The sequence below is a fragment of the Oncorhynchus keta genome, chromosome 19, assembly GCF_023373465.1.
Source record: "Oncorhynchus keta strain PuntledgeMale-10-30-2019 chromosome 19, Oket_V2, whole genome shotgun sequence".
Lineage (NCBI taxonomy): Eukaryota > Metazoa > Chordata > Actinopteri > Salmoniformes > Salmonidae > Oncorhynchus > Oncorhynchus keta.
Window position 1 is genome coordinate 74,221,492 of NC_068439.1, and position 17,592 is coordinate 74,239,083.

The window sequence follows — 17,592 nt, forward strand, 5'->3', positions numbered from 1 at the left end:
AAGTACTATCTAGAACCTAAAATGGTTATTTGGCTGTCCCCATAGGATAATATAACCTTTTGAAGAAGCCTTTTGGTTCCAGTTAGAACCCTTTAAGTTCCATGTAGAACCCTTTCCACCAGGAACCAAAAAGGGTTCTCCTATGGGGACAGCCGAAAACCCTTTTATCTGAGTGTACCATGAGTGCGTAGATTCAATAAGACCTATTTACCATAATAAATTGACATTCAGGATTCTCCTGGTGACTGCCTCAGTAAATGCTAATACCTTTTCTGACCATGTCTCTGTCACACACATTTCTCTTTGTCGAGAGCCGCCACTGTAGCATGGGGAGAGTATATTAACCTTGGCTAAGTGCACAGTAAATGGTCCAACTCAACGTCCACTACAAAGAGTCATCTAATTAGCCACTGTACCACTCCTCCTCATTTGTGTGTCCCAAATGGCTCCCTATTCTTTATATAGTACACTACTTTAGACCAGGGCCCATAGGGCTCTTAAGAGAATAGGGTTCCATTTTGGATGCATCCATTTATCATCACTCCCACCACAACAACTCCCACTGGCATGTATTGATTCCCTCACAAAGGATTCTGAGGGAGGTGTTAGAGGTTCCTCCTCCTTAAGGGGAGTGTTTTTTAGTGTAACACACCACCTCCAACTCTCACAGTGACAGAGTCTGGGTTAGAAAACCTGGATGATGTGGCCCACACACAGATACAGACACAGACACACACAGACACAGACACACACACACACACACACACACCTTTGGACTGTAATCACACATCTTCATGCTCCAGGACATTATGTGATTGGAGTCTATCTGACATCTGGCGGGAAGAACTATCGGAGAGGATAAAATATTCACACACAGCTGTCTGAGGATCGACATTATCCACAGCCCCTCAAACATCGGCCCTGACAGTGTTTCCCAAACGTTGCTCTCTCCCAGAAAGATTTTCCGCTTAATGCCTCCGAAGTGTTTGTACGAACCAAAACAGATAAGGGACAGATGGCTGGAGTAGGGATCTTCTGGGATTACACTGGAGTAGGGATCTTCTGGGATTACCCCAGAGTAGGGATCATCTGAGATTACACTGGAGCAGGGATCTTCTGGGATTACACTGGAGTAGGGATCATCTGAGATTACACTGGAGTAGGGATCTTCTGGGATTACCCCAGAGTAGGGATCATCTGAGATTACACTGGAGTAGGGATCTTCTGGGATTACACTGGAGTAGGGATCATCTGAGATTACACTGGAGTAGGGATCTTCTGGGATTACACTGGAGTAGGGATCTTCTGGGATTACACTGGAATAGGGATCATCTGAGATTACACTGGAGTAGGGATCTTCTGGGATTACCCTAGAGTAGGGATCATCTGAGATTACACTGGAGTAGGGATCTTCTGGGATTACCCCAGAGTAGGGATCATCTGAGATTACACTGGAGTAGGGATCTTCTGGGATTACCCCAGAGTAGGGATCATCTGAGATTACACTGGAGTAGGGATCTTCTGGGATTACCCCAGAGTAGGGATCATCTGAGATTACACTGGAGTAGGGATCTTCTGGGATGAGTTCAGGTGAAGGTCCCGGTGCTATCTTCCTCACTCATACAACTGCAGTATGTACAGTTTGTGGCCAAAAGTTTTGAGAATGACACATTCATTTCCACAAAGTTTGTGTAATGGCCATTGGTGGTGGAAGAAGGTGAGGACCAATGTGCAGCGTGGTACGTATCCGTAATATAATTTAATGAGACTGAATACAAAATACAAAAGAACAAGAGAATCAAAATGAAAACCGAAACAGTCCCGAATGGTGCAAACACTGAAACGGAAAATAAACACCCACAACTCAAAGGTGAAACCAGGCTAGCTAAGTATGGTTCTCAATCAGGGACAACGATTGACAGCTGCCTCTGATTGAGAACCATACCAGGCCAAACACAGAAATCCCAAATTATAGAAAATAGAACATAGACTGCCCACCCCAACTCACGCCCTGACCATATGTTCTGGGAATGTTCACATAACCAATTCTGCTGGGTTGTATCTGAACTGTATGTCTTACCAATGCCACTCTTCTATTCATTTCCATTGCATACACATTTTTCTAATACCTGTCACTCTTGTATAAGGTGTACATTTTTGGTCTGCAGGTCTTATTCGGTTGCAGGAGCTGATCAAGGCGCCATCCCGATATAACATTCGTTTGAAGATCCGACAGTTGCCGGCGGAGACCAAGGATGCCAAGCCACTTCTGAAAGAGATGAAGAAAGCAAAGGAGTTCCACGTGATCTTTGACTGCGGCCATGAAATGGCTGCCTGGATCCTGAAACAGGTCAGTTAGGCAAGATACATGTTGTACTTTGTTATTGTTAGACCTTGTTAGAGTTCTTTATATGAATTATCTCCATAATAATGAGTCACTCATTGAATAGTTATTACTTATACTATGTTTTAAGGTCCAGCACCGTCATTCAATTCCTTAGGTAATTCAATTCCTTTATATCTGCAACCGACTCATTTGGATATTTCATTTTCCTCGTTCATCTTCTTTTAGAATATTAGAGTTCTATTACTGTGCTTCCATAATGGATGCTCTATGCCACAATATAGTTTTAATTAGCAACTCTGCCTCAGCTCGCAGGCATGTTTGAGACATTATGATTAAGCCACATTCTTAATGAGAAGTGTGTATATCCGTCACCAAAATACCCGTTTCCGGGCAGAGTAGATGACATCTGTTCAGTTTACTAATTATATACAGCATGGCCACCAACATGGCCTCTTAATGTGAAACACCCACCACAAAGGCTTGCTGAATCATGACTCTAAAAAAATTGCTCTGATTATCTGCTCTGTGTGTTGCCAAAATAATACTTAAGACGTTAATAGGATATTCCCCAAATGTGTTTAGCATATCGACTTATCGAAAGTAATTTGGTCCCAAAAAATGTTTGTCTACTCTGCACTCACACATGCTGTATATTTGTGTTGGCACTTTGACCATAGTCAGTATTGTTGTTTTCCTACAGGCTCTAGCCATGGGAATGATGACCGAGTACTACCACTACATCTTCACCACCCTGGTACGTTTACCAGCACCTTACAGTTATAGACGGGTTGGTTGTTCAGCCACAAACACTATGGGGCAAAACAGACTGGATTGGCTTTAAATTGATGACAACACTTAAACTGTATTTCATATCCAATGTTCTTGAAAACATAAATACATTTGCACAATGAGCACTTGTTATCGCACAAATACATTGTTACAGTTGTTGGTTAGCTAGCTAGCAATTATTTTTGCCATATTAGCCTAGACGTGACGTCAATCAAAACACCTCAAAATAAGACATGGTATCAAGATGAAACGAGCTGAAATGAGCCACCTACGATTCCCCACATGGCAGAATAATACTATATATCTGGCCATTCAAGATCACAACAACACATTCTGCCCCATTGAAACCTGCTCATCGTTTTTGTGACGTGGTCAGCTAACCCGTCTATACTGAGTTTTCTTCCTGATCAATACGTTGCCCATATTAGGAAGGTACCCATGTAAGTTGCAGATGCCTGATGCCATCCTAATATGGACACCTTACAGTAGATATCACATAATCATATTCTTTATATTGCCACTTAAATACTTGGTCCTGGTGGCAATTAATACATTAATATTGTGTTATTGAAGATACTGTAAATAAATGTCAAAACATTTATAGACAAAACCCTTTAAAGACTATTCTATTCCAGGGTTGAAAAAGATTGTATCTCTCTAAGTATCAGTCTAGACTTTTTCATTGATACCCTTTTGTTTCCTCTCTAAACGATGCTTAGCCATTCTCTACCCTTCCCCAATCTGTTGTCCAAAAGCCTCTAAGAGTTTTGATCATGAAAAAAATAAAGCTGTTCGATATGCTCGTCTATTCTGACTCAAGGCTGCGATTTAAGTTCTCCAAAGTTATTTTGATCCATCCACTACAAAGAGTCCCGCTGTTCTCACTGGATGAAAAGCCTGTCTTTCCTGGATGGAGAGATAGAGACTGAGAGATTCAGAGCGTACATAACAGCTCAGACGAGGCTATTACCGTCTCAGTACATCATGACCCTGACAACAACTCTGCCTGTTGTGCTGTTTGGAACATTATGGATAAGGTTTGGACAAGGGTCGAGAAAGACTGACCCTAAATCTGTTGTGCTGTTTGGAAAATTATAGATAAGGGTAGGACAAGGGTGGAGAAAGACTGACCCTAAATCTGTTGTTATGGGCAAACAGGAAATAGAGCAACGAAGGCAGGGCTGTGTCAGAGGCATGCTGTTACTTGTTCGTCTGGGCTCCTGCCTGTTCCAACAACATAGGTCAGTTTGTCAAGGAAGTGGCGGTAGTGCTGGCCAATGCTGCAAAATAACTGGTATCCAGGGGCTTGTTTTGCCCTTAGACTTATTTGCCCTTGTACACTTATACAACCCATAGGCATCTGCCTTCATAAGCCAGACGTGTGGCCTCGCACGAAGGCCCTGCCTGTTACCCTTGAAAACGTTAGCTGAATCAAGTCCACTGTCTTGGCGAACGAGATGAAATGCTTCCTGAAAATACTTCAGAACGTACCCCGGTAATCTCTCTCGCCCTTAAATCTGGCTCCAGAACGCAGTTTTAATTTAGCGTGAGAACAGGTGTGCGGTCAGCACTTTAGAATCAATGATGGGCAATAAATTATCTCCTTGCATCTTAACACAATCCCTATATAGAATCAGTAATACCATACTACACTAATGAAGGGCTTGTTACATGTTTATGACATGTTTATTATATTTTTATAAAGTATAAAAGCATGAACATTTTTGTTATTTCAGGACCTTTTCGCCCTGGATATGGAGCCGTATCGGTACAGCGGAGTTAACATGACAGGTTTCCGAATCCTAAACACGGAAAACTCTCAGGTGTCGTCCATCATCGAGAAATGGTCCATGGAACGCCTACAAGCCCCGCCCAAACCGGACTCGGGCCTACTGGAAGGATTCATGACGGTATGGTTGAAACTGCTAAATCTTCCTTATGCTCTGCGTGCACAAACAAACATGCTTTATCGCCCTGGTGTCTCAATGACCAAATCGACAGGACATTGTAAATGACATTGCTTTATCATGTGTTGTGATCTTTCTAGTACAGGCAGATTGTAAGCCATGGTGGATGAAGTGGTCCATTTTATATCCATGACATGATTCATGAAGCAATGAAATGTACATTATAGGAATGTAATGAAATAGTTAGTGGGTAACAGGGCCGGATGGCAGGGGCTTTAGCCCAGGTGAGATGCTCTCTGGGAGGGCATCGAGGCTGGGCAGTAGCCCGATGTCTGGAGCTTTGAGCCTGGAGTTCCTGGGTCTAAATGCTCTCTAATGAGACTGTGTGGATGGTAATGGTCCTTTCTCTGCACTCCTTCACTCGCCTCCTCTCTCCCTCTGTCCGCCGGGAACCCTGCCAAAATATGACAATCTGTCAGTGTGCGGAGAGAGAGCGAGAGAGCAAATTGGACGGAAATGATGGCCTCTGCTTTTTTCTGGGGAGCCGTCCAAAAAAGCAAGCGACGATGAGGTGATTTGAAAGTGAAAAAACATAAGTGGAGCTCAGGCATGGTCATTCAAGGTCTCTCTCTGTATCCATTTGTCTGAAACCGCCAATTATTTAATTTCGCGGGGACGATACGAAGTCTCCGGGGAGACGTATGTCTGTGTTTTTCTGTTTTGTGTCTCTTTCCTGTCTGCTTCCTCTGTTTGGTTATAAAATGGCTGTAGCTCCATGGTGAATCTTCACAGAGACAGATGCAATGAGAAAAGGCAGTAACACAATGTCAGAGACACAATGTCATATATGCTAATGAATTGATATGCACAAGGCGTCATATGATGGCATGCCCTACTGTACTTCTGTTCTACATGGAAACTGTAACCCCTTAATTAGAATGCATGCATGTCAAATACTGTCTAAAAAGCAAAGACACTGTAGGCCCTATAAGTCTTTTTAAATCTGATAATCCAATGCACAGTTAACTGCATTCATTTGGTGTAGCAATCTGCTCTGATGTCTTGCCAGAGAAAGCCCTATTGTCACCTACCTCCCCTTAATGCAATGGCACATGTTTTCTTTCAATTCCCCTTGGCTTAGGCACGAGACAAAACAACAACGCTGTTATTCATGTATGTAAAGATGAATGAAATGCACAAAGAGGTTAAATGCTGGATGTTTTTCCATTGTTTTGATTCTGTATGTTCATGGATTGATTAATTAGGCATAACGCATATTGACATATCGCACCAGACTAGAACTTCTGCTAAGTAATAAATAATAATGTCCAATGGGCTCTGTACCAGGCTTGATAAATTACTTCATTAGGGTGTTCTATTTATAAGCCAGTGATATATTCAACAGTGATATACTGTATTCCACCATGTCCGCGGCCCAAATAGCATCCTATTCCGTATTCCCTAAGTAGAGGCCAAAAGTAGACACTAAAAATGGGACGCAGATCCCTTAAAATGATCTCATTTAATAAAATAAATGAGAAAATATGTGGATGAAAAACTATAGAAATTATTTAAATAGTATGGTATTGATAGAAACGGTTTTTAAAATATATTTTTCACCTTTATTTAACCAGGTTAAACAACTGCGACCTGGCCAAGATAAAGCAAAGCAGTTCGAAACATACAACAACACAGAGTTACAAATGGAGTAAACAAACATACAGTCAATAATACAGTAGAAAAAAAGTCTATGTACATTGTGTGTAAATGAGGTAAGAAAAGGGAGGTAAGGCAATAAATAGGCCATGGTGGCGAAGTAATTACAATATAGCAATTAAACACTGGAATGGTAGATGTGCAGAAGATGAACGTGCAAGTAGAGATACTGGGGTGCAAAGGAGCAAGATAAACCAGATTGCATAGCGGAGAAGGTGCGGTGGGATTCGAAATGGTCGGTAATCTGTTTGTTAACAAGGCTTTTGAAGACCTTAGAAAGGGCAGGATAGATATAGTTTATAGCAGTTTGGGTCTAGAGTGTCTCCCCGTTTGATGCGGGGGATGACCGTGGCTGCTTTGAAATCTTTGGGAATCTCAGATGATAAGAAAGAGAGGTTGAGCAGGCTAGTAATAGAGGTTGCAACAATTTCGGCAGATAATTTTAGAAAGAGATGGTCCAGATTGTCTAGCCCGGCTGATTTGTAGGGGTCCAGAACATCAGTTATCTGGATTTGGGTGAAGGAGAAATGGGGAGGCTTGGGCGAGTTGCTTTGGGGGTGCAGGGCTGTTGACCGGGGTAGGAGTATCCAGGTGGAACGCATGGCCGGCCGTAGAAAAATGCTTATTGAAATTCTCAATTATAGTGGAATTATCAGTGGTGACAGTGTTTCCTAGCCTCAGTGCAGTGGGTAGCTGGGAGGAGGTGCTCTTATTCTCCATTGACTTTACAGTGTCCCAGAACTTTTTTGAGTTTCTGCTTGAAAAAGCTAGCCTTTAGCTTTCCTAACTGCCTGTGTATATTGGTTCGGAACTTCCCAGAAAAGTTTCATATCACGGGGGCTATTCGATGCTAATGCAGAACGCCACAGGATGTTTTTGTGCAGGTCAAGGGCAGTCAGGTCTGGAGAAAACCAAGGGCTATATCTGTTCCTGTTTTTTTTTTAATTGAATGGGGCATGCTTATTTAGGGAGGTGAGGAAGGCACTTAAAGACTAACCAGGCATCTTCTACTGACGGGATGAGGTCAATATCCTTCCAGGATACCCGGGCCAGGTCGATTAGAAAGGCCTGCTCGCTGAAGTGCTGGGGGGGACAAACCTGTTGGCACTTGAAAGGAAATCAAGCTCTTGTTTTGTTTGAAAATAGTTTTATAGTATTTATTAGTTGTTTTTCTGTTGTTTATTAGCTGTTTTTCTGTAGTTTATTGGCTGTTTTTCTGTAGTTTATTCTCTGTTTTTCTATAGTTTATTAGCTGTTTTTCTGTAGTTTATTCTCTGTTTTCTGTAGTTTATTAGCTGTTTTTCTGTAGTTTATTAGCTGTTTTTCTGTAGTAAAATTAGCTGTTTTTCTGTAGTTTATTCTCTGTTTTTCTATAGTTTATTAGCTGTTTTTCTGTATTTTATTAGCTGTTTTCTGTAGTTTATTCTCTGTTTTTCTATAGTTTATTAGCTGTTTTTCTGTTGTTTATTAGCTGTTTTTCTGTAGTTTATTAGCTGTTTTTCTGTAGTTTATTCTCTGTTTTTCTATAGTTTATTAGCTGTTTTTCTGTAGTTTATTAGTTGTTTTTCTGTTGTTTATTGGCTGTTTTTCTGTAGTTTATTCTCTGTTTTTCTGTAGTTTATTAGCTGTTTTTCTGTTGTTTATTAGCTGTTTTTCTGTAGTTTATTAGTTGTGTTTCTGTTGTTTATTAGCTGTTTTTCTGTAGTTTATTAGCTGTTTTTCTGTTGTTTATTAGCTGTTTTTCTGTAGTTTATTAGTTGTTTTTCTGTTGTTTATTAGCTGTTTTTCTGTTGTTTATTAGCTGTTTTTCTGTTGTTTATTAGTTGTTTTTCTGTAGTTTAATAGCTGTTTTTCTGTAGTTTATTAGCTGTTTTTCTGTAGTTTATTAGCTGTTTTTCTGTAGTAAAATTTGTTGTTTTTCTGTAGTTTATTCTCTGTTTTTCTATAGTTTATTAGCTGTTTTTCTGTAGTTTATTAGCTGTTTTTCTGTAGTAAAATTCGTTGTTTTTCTGTAGTTTATTCTCTGTTTTTCTATAGTTTATTAGCTGTTTTTCTGTATTTTATTAGCTGTTTTTCTGTAGTTTATTCTATGTTTTTCTGTTGTTTATTAGCTGTTTTTCGGTAGTTTATTCTCTGTTTTTCTGTTTATTAGCTGTTTTTCGGTAGTTTATTCTCTGTTTTTCTATAGTTTATTAGCTGTTTTTCTGTAGTTTATTAGCTGTTTTTTGTAGTAAAATTAGTTGTTTTTCTGTAGTTTATTCTCTGTTTTTCTATAGTTTATTAGCTGTTTTTCTATAGTTTATTAGCTGTTTTTCTGTAGTTTTTTCTGTAAAAATAGCTGTTTTTCTGTAGTTTTTATTAGCTGTTTTTCTGTAGTTTATTAGCTGTTTTTTGTAGTAAAATTAGTTGTTTTTCTGTAGTTTATTCTCTGTTTTTCTATAGTTTATTAGCTGTTTTTCTATAGTTTATTAGCTGTTTTTCTGTAGTTTATTAGCTGTTTTTCTGTAGTAAAATTAGCTGTTTTTCTGTATTTTATTTGTTGTTTATTAGCTGTTTTTCTGTAGTTTATTAGCTGTTTTTCTGTAGTTTATTAGTTGTTTTACGGTAGTTTATTAGCTGTTTTTCTGTAGTTTATTAGCTGTTTTTCTGTAGTTTATTCTCTGTTTTTCTGTAGTTTATTAGCTGTTTTTCTGTAGTTTATTAGTTGTTTTTCAGTTATTTATTAGCTGTTTTTCTGTAGTTTATTAGTTGTTTTTCAGTTATTTATTAGCTGTTTTTCTGTAGTTTATTAGTTGTTTTTCAGTTATTTATTAGCTGTTTTTCTGTAGTTTATTAGTTGTTTTTCAGTTATTTATTAGCTGTTTTTCTGTAGTTTATTAGTTGTTTTTCGGTTATTTATTAGCTGTTTTTCTGTAGTTTATTGGTTGTTTTTCAGTTATTTATTAGCTGTTTTTCTGTAGTTTATTAGTTGGACCGTCTTTATGAGAAATAGGATGTCACATTCGATTGCAGTTCTTCTTCTGTTTTATTCATTATTCATCTCTGTTTAATCCAAATATTTCTAAATCATAAATGGTACCCATTTTCTTGGTTGGATCCTTACATATAACATCCTTTCAGTGGTATAAGTTTTGCATTCCGAAAGAGAAATAGAAATGGAATAGAACTGGAATCGTTGAGGTCTTCCTAATCAGCAGCACTTCCTATTATGTGAGCAAGTATCATTCGGCCATTTGAAGGGAATCTGTCAGTTAGGAACGAACCAAAGGAAATGTACATAACAAGCTTATATGATCTTCCAAAGTATCCAGAACACATCTTTGTTCCATTCTCCACAATACAGAGTGTCTGTTACATTCTGTTTCTATGGTCCATCAAGCATCCCTAGCGCTTCTCTCTGTCCAGTGACCAGGCAACAGTTGTGTAGCAGACGGTTGCCAGGACAACACCCTCCCAGGGTCACCTTGTAGTGTCATGGACAATTGATAGACTGGAATAGAAGGAGGAGGATGTCTACGGTCAGTGTCGGTAAAACATGCAGTGTTTGCATCACTATACTGGCCACTGAATGAATGCAGTATACTGTATAATTACACTGAGTTCCCTGGGTTGGTCTAACATTGTCTGAATGAATGCAGTATACTGTATAATTACACTGAGTTCCCTGGGTTGGTCCAACATTGTCTGAATGAATGCAGTATACTGTATAATTACACTGAGTTCCCTGGGTTGGTCCAACATTGTCTGAATGAATGCAGTATACTGTATAATTACACTGAGTTCCCTGGGTTGGTCCAACATTGTCTGAATGAATGCAGTATACTGTATAATTACACTGAGTTCCCCAACATTGTCTGAATGAATGCAGTATACTGTATAATTACACTGTTCCCTGGGTTGGTCCAACATTGTCTGAATGAATGCAGTATACTGTATAATTACACTGAGTTCCCTGGGTTGGTCCAACATTGTCTGAATGAATGCAGTATACTGTATAATTACACTGAGTTCCCTGGGTTGGTCCAACATTGTCTGAATGAATGCAGTATACTGTATAATTACACTGAGTTCCCTGGGTTGGTCTAACATTGTCTGAATGAATGCAGTATACTGTATAATTACACTGAGTTCCCTGGGTTGGTCCAACATTGTCTGAATGAATGCAGTATAATGAGCTATGTGTACTGTGTGTCTACTCCGCCTGGACTAGAAGCACACACATATTTATATTTCTGACACGTATGAATGCATAATAAGAGCAGAGATACTAATTAGACCAACTTGTGTGTGTGTGTGTGTGTGTGTGTGTGTGTGTGTGTGTGTGTGTGTGTGTGTGTGTGTGTGTGTGTGTGTGTGTGTGTGTGTGTGTGTGTGTGTGTGTGTGTGTGTGTGTGTGTGTGTGTGTGTGTGTGTGTGTGTGTGTGTGTGTGCTTGTATATGGGCGTATAGTGAATTATGATACATTATTATTCATCCTCCAGCTTCTGTTAGTGTCCCTAAAAAACAACACAGACAAGTCCACCACGCTAACGAGGTGAAATACTTAGCGGGCTTAAACGACCACAATAAAACCACATAAAAACCTAGCAACTGCACCGTTAAATCAAGCACATTGCGTTGGCTACTTACTCAAAATGGTATATTTACACATAACATGATATAGTTCACATCACTCCTTTTCCCTCCCTAAGTCGTTACTGTGTGTGTGTGTGTGTGTGTGTGTGTGTGTGTGTGTGTGTGTGTGTGTGTGTGTGTGTGTGTGTGTGTGTGTGTGTGTGTGTGTGTGTGTGTGTGTGTGTGTGTGTGTGTGTGTGTGTGTGTGTGTGTGTGTGTGTGTGTAGCCTCCTAACGTCAGTCTGAGCAACAGCTAGCGCCTCACCCACTACTTACAGATGGCAGGAGAGAGAGAGAGAGAGAGAGAGAGAGAGAGAGAGAGAGAGAGAGAGAGAGAGAGAGAGAGAGAGAGGTGGGGAGGAAAAGGAGGAAAGTTGTATCACCCACAGAGAAAATATGGAGGAAGTCACAGCCACAGCCACACGGTCACGCTCCTGTTAGCCGCGTTAGACTGGAACAAGCTGGGGATTTGGTATGGAGGTAGATTGCTGCCAAATATTGCACATCAATTTTGGCAATAAACTGCCTTCATAGTTTGGTGATGGAGGAGGAAGAGGAGGGGTTGGGAGATTCTGGGTTTAACCACTACTCAATGCAGTCCCTACCCTTCCCTGGTACTTTTGTGGCCCTCATGCAGCAACAGTTTTGAGGGAAATGGAACGCTGCGCTCTGGTTGCCATGGCAACGCACGCCGCGGTGGCGTGCGACCAAATCCCCCCCCTGACTGTCGGGCTACACAACGGCGGTGTGGATGTGTTGGATCTCCAAACCAAGATAAGCTTCACACAGGGTTCTTTTCGGCCATTAAGGTCCCTGTGATGCGGGTCCTCTGATCCCATTTGGCAGAGGAGAGCCTTTTGAAGTGAGCGACTGTGGAGAGAAGACACACACTGCCCTGCGCCGGGCACCACCAGCTGGGCTTGGCAGAGCATCAACGTTATTAGCGGCACACGCACCGTGCTCCAGAGAACCTTTGTGAGACGGAGTACAGAGAGAGAGAGAGAGAAAGGGAGAGAGAGAGAGGGAGAGAGAGAGAGAGAGAGAGAGAGAGAGAGAGAGAGAGAGAGAGAGAGAGAGAGAGAGAGAGAGAGAATTAAAATATAAACCATAGTCATCTTAGTATGCAACACCAGGCAAGCAGGTGTTACAAAATACAGTATCAAAGAGGATACCAAAGCATCCCTCCTCCCTTCACACACACACACTCACACACAAACACACACACTCCTCAAAGAGAGTATATACGGAGAGTCGTCCTTCGTCTAAAGGAGTGTGTGTGATGCTAGGTCTACAATGACTGGCCTAGAGCCATCATCAGCTCAGTAGCACAGTCACCCACTGACAATCCTGCCCCCCTCCTCTTCCTCCATCCCTCCATCCCTTACTCCTCTCACCACCCGTAGGTGCAGCCAGTGTTATCATTGTCACGATCATGGACAGTCTGGCTCCAGGGTCTCTTGTGATCAGCTGTTGTCCTTTGAGCTCTGGGGGGACTATTTGATACACACACACAACTCACACACACAAGCAGGCTTACACAAATACACAGTCATATGTATACATACACACAAAAGCAGGCACCCAATAAGAAGACATACTCATGCAAGCAGACTTCCAAACAGAGACACACACACACAAGCTGCCCACTGCGTCGTGGGACCACAGATCTAATTATCTCTGTCTAGTTTGTTTACACTAAGAATTTAGTCAGGGCCACCTCCTGCCTGCTAGCCCCCCTGACTTTAGCAGATGTGGGTTTTTAGGAAGTTCGCTAAACTATTGTGCAGAGGGAGAGGAGGAGTAGAGGGGCAGGAGGAGGAGATGGACAGGAGAGGGAGAGGAGGAGGGGGAGGGGAGGAGAGGGAGAGGAGGAGGAGGGGCAGGAGAGGGGAAGGGGAAAGGAGGAGAGGGAGAGGAGGAGTAGAGGGGCAGGAGGAGGGGAGGAGAGGGAAAGGAGGAGAGGGAGAGGAGGAGTAGAGGGGCAGGAGGAGGAGATGGACAGGAGAGGGAAAGGAGGAGAGGGAGGAGAGGGAAAGGAGGAGAGGGAGAGGAGGAGGAGAGGGGCAGGAGGAGGAGATGGACAGGAGAGGGAAAGGAGGAGAGGGAGGAGAGGGAAAGGAGGAGAGGGAGGAGAGGGAAAGGAGGAGAGGGAGAGGAGGAGGAGAGGGGCAGGAGGAGGAGATGGACAGGAGAGGGAAAGGAGGAGAGGGAGGAGGAGGAGGAGAGGGGCAGGAGGAGGAGATGGACAGGAGAGGGAAAGGAGGAGAGGGAGGAGAGGGAGGGCAGCAGAGGGAGAGGAGGAGGGGAGGAGAGGGAAAGGAGGAGAGGTAGAGACAGATGGGAAGAAGGAGAGGGAGAGGAAGAGAGGGAGAGGAGGATAGGGGGAGAAGGAGATGGAGATGGAGAGACTGAGATGGGGAGGGAGAGGAAACAGGAGGAGATGGAAGGGAGAGGGAGAGGAGGAGATGGAGAAGAGGAGCTGGAGAGGAGGAGAGGGAGAGGAGGAGATTGGGAATAGATAGGGCACCTGCTAACTTCGCTAGGCTAGCTCAGCCTGGCACGCGGGGTTAATTAATATGGAAGGGAGGGTTCATGGTTAAATACCCTTCTTAATCAGAGACCGGCTGGGCAGCGTGGTGCTAAATGGGCAGAGGCCGCGGAAGTGGGCCTCACTGCCAATAACACACTGTCCCCGGAAGGAGCTGGAAGCGAGCTCTGGAATCTGGCAACCCCCTTTGTCTAACTCTGTCGAATGAATGAACGAGCAAACGAACACATGAGCTCTGTTCCTCGATGGCACTCCTCGATTCACTCTCCCTCACAAAGTGCTCTTGGCCAATTTAACTCTCTCCCTTCCTCCCTCCCTCCCTCCCTCCCTCTTACTCTCCCTCTTACTCTCCATTTATCAGATTTAAATCCTTCATTTTCTTAGCTACCTGTAGCAGCCAGAGTTAGCTATCTGGAGCCGCCAGAGTTAGCTACCTGGAGCAGCCAGAGTTAGCTACCTGGAGCAGCCAGAGTTAATGACCTGGAGCAGCCAGAGTTAGCTACCTGGAGCAGCCAGAGTTAGATACCTGGAGCAGCCAGAGTTAGATATCTGGAGCAGCCAGAGTTAGATATCTGGAGCAGCCAGAGTTAGATACCTGGAGCAGCCAGAGTTAGATATCTGGAGCAGCCAGAGTTAGCTACCTGCAGCAGCCAGAGTTAGCTACCTGGAGCAGCCAGAGTTAGCTACCTGGAGCAGCCAGAGTTAGCTACCTGGAGCAGCCAGAGTTAGCTACCTGGAGCAGCCAGAGTTAGCTACCTGGAGCAGCCAGAGTTAGCTACCTGGAGCAGCCAGAGTTAGCTACCTGGAGCAGCTAGAGTTAGCTACCTGGAGCAGCCAGAGTTAATGACCTGGAGCAGCCAGAGTTAGCTACCTGGAGCAGCCAGAGTTAGCTACCTGGAGCAGCCAGAGTTAGCTACCTGGAGCAGCCAGAGTTAGCTACCTGGAGCAGCCAGAGTTAGATACCTGGAGCAGCCAGAGTTAGATACCTGGAGCAGCCAGAGTTAGCTACCTGGAGCAGCCAGAGTTAGCTACCTGGAGCAGCCAGAGTTAGCTACCTGGAGCAGCCAGAGTTAGCTACCTGGAGCAGCCAGAGTTAATGACCTGGAGCAGCCAGAGTTAATGACCTGGAGCAGCCAGAGTTAGCTACCTGGAGCAGCCAGAGTTAGATACCTGGAGCAGCCAGAGTTAGCTACCTTTGTAGAAGCCTACCTACAGTAGAGCAGAGGCCCCTGTCATGTCAGAACAGTACATGTATGTTAATCCATCGTGGCCGACCAAATCTTTTCCCTTCTTTTTTCCATGAGAGGGCTTTTAAACCTTGATTTCCCTATGTGGAGACCTCATTTCAGTAAGCAAGCAGGGGAAAACTCATTTGAGTAAGCAAGCAGGGAAAAACTCATTTGAGTAAGCAAAAGCGAGGGGCTGCACTGTTGCTTCGGCATGTGGAAATGCAATGTGATGAAGGGATTATGCCTCTAAAACTCAAAGGAATAGGAACTATGCTCACATTCTGCCTGGAGAGAGAGAGAGGAGGGGGAGAAAGGAAGAAAGAGAGGGAGGACGGGAGAGAAAGAGAGGGAGGAGGAGGAGGAGAGACAAAGAAAGAGAGGGAGGGCGGGAGAGAAAGAGAGAGGGAGAGGAGGGGGAGAGACGAAGAAAGAGAGGGAGGGCGGGCGGGAGAGAAAGAGAGAGGGAGAGGAGGGGGAGAGAGAGGAAGAAAGAGAGGGAGGGCGGGAGAGAAAGAGAGAGGGAGAGGAGGGGGAGAGAGAGGAAGAAAGAGAGGGAGGGCGGGAGAGAAAGAGAGAGGGAGAGCGAGGGAGAGGACAGAGAGAGAATGAAGGAGAGAGCGGGAGCAACATTTAGAGGAGAGAAAGGGAGATTGTTGGCAGTAAAAAAATAACTCCTTCCTGTCACCCCAAGGCTGCTTCCACTAGAGCCTATCGGGAGAGAGCTCTCGCCTCCTCTGTTATCTGCTAACAACTCTGAAACAGATCTGACATTCACCATAAATCACATTCATCACATGAGTCATGTCATATCAACAGTCTTTTGACATTCAGAACAACAGCATGCTATGTACTCTCAATGAGGAAATGTCACCGTGACATGTTTAGAAGTAGAACAGGAATAGAAAGAGATAAGTCCCAGAGAAGATTCTACTCAAACTATGTAATTACACTGTACTTACTAGAGAACCATCACGTTTCAACAAGGACATGTTCACTGTGACATGTTTAGAAATAGAAACAGCTACTCTAGAATAGCCATAGGAATAAATAGCCTAGACATTTTGAAAGATCGTTCCTAATTTCACTGAGACATATTTAAAAATAGAATAGACATAGAAAAAGATAAGCTAGACAGGATTCTTCTCATTAGGAGGAGTATGAGGAAATGCCACTGTCAATGTCTAGAAGTAATCATTTAATATACATAGTAATAGATCACCTAGACAAGATTCTTATCATTAGAAAGTGTATCAGGAAATGCCACTGTGTCACTGTCTAGAAATAAAAATGGAATAAAAAAAGAAATATATCACCTAGACAAGATTATTCTCATTAGGAAGACTGTTTGCTTGGTTTTCATTGAGCTACATGCTAAAAACACAGCAATTTTTTTATAAACCTTCAAATAATAATCCCCTTATTATTATTATTTTATTATAATAATGAGACACTTTTACCATAAACCTTATAATAATAACCCACTTCCTGAGTCCTCTATGCTTTTCCCGGTTTGCGTTTCCTCTGTACACAGTAGTATACGGTGTTGAGCATACACTCACTCCCCACCAAGGTAGTTGTCAGGTATGCGTAAATGGTTGTAAAGGAGTCAGGTGCAGGAGAGCAGATAAGGTGTAGCCAACGGAGACTTTTATTTAGGCGAACCAAAAGCACACAACAAAGTGAACACGAAATAACAATATGGGTTAACGTAACCCAGCGCAACAGACTAATGCAATACATGAAACAGAATAAACAATACCACACAAAGACATTTCTTTATTTATCCGTTATTTTACCAGATAAGTTGACTGAGAACACGTTCTCATTTGCAGCAACGACCTGGGGAATAGTTACAGGAGAGAGGAGGGGGATGAATGAGCCAATTGTAAACTGGGGATTATTAGCTGACCGTGATGGTTTGATGGCCAGATTGGTAATATAGCCAGGACACCGGGGTTAACACCCCTACTCTTACAATAAGTGCCATGGGATCTTTAATGACCTCAGAGAGTCATGAGGGAAACAGAGGGTAAATACACAATACATAATGAGGGAAATGAGAAGCAGGTGTGTGGGAAAACTAGACAAGACAAATGGAAAATGAAAAATGTATCTGCGATGGCTAGAAGACCGGCGATGTCGACCGCCGAGTGCCGCCCGGATTAGGAGAGGCATCGACTTTTGCAGAAGTCCTTGACTCTTTGTTGTGTTACAACCTGAATTCAAAATTGATTCAAATGTTTTTTCTCTCTCACCCATGTAGTCACAATACTCCATAATGACTAAATGTTTTTTCTCTCTCACCCATGTAGTCACAATACTCCATAATGACTAAATGTTTTTTTCTCTCTCACCCATGTAGTCACAATACCCCATAATGACTAAATGTTTTTTTCTCTCTCACCCATGTAGTCAGTCACAATACCCCATAATGACTAAATG

General features: G+C 42.7%; 1 protein-coding gene across 2 annotated transcripts in view; it reads left to right on the top strand.

The window, feature by feature from the left end:
- Positions 1-17,592, top strand: part of LOC118374950 (glutamate receptor ionotropic, kainate 2-like) — a 197,495-nt gene that overhangs the window by 73,963 nt on the left and 105,940 nt on the right. For both annotated transcript variants that reach the window (XM_052471297.1, XM_052471296.1), the window contains exons 5-7: positions 2,169-2,350; positions 3,048-3,101; positions 4,873-5,046. In XM_052471297.1, the coding sequence (XP_052327257.1) occupies positions 2,169-2,350; positions 3,048-3,101; positions 4,873-5,046 (410 nt within the window). The remainder of the gene's footprint in view (positions 1-2,168; positions 2,351-3,047; positions 3,102-4,872; positions 5,047-17,592) is intronic.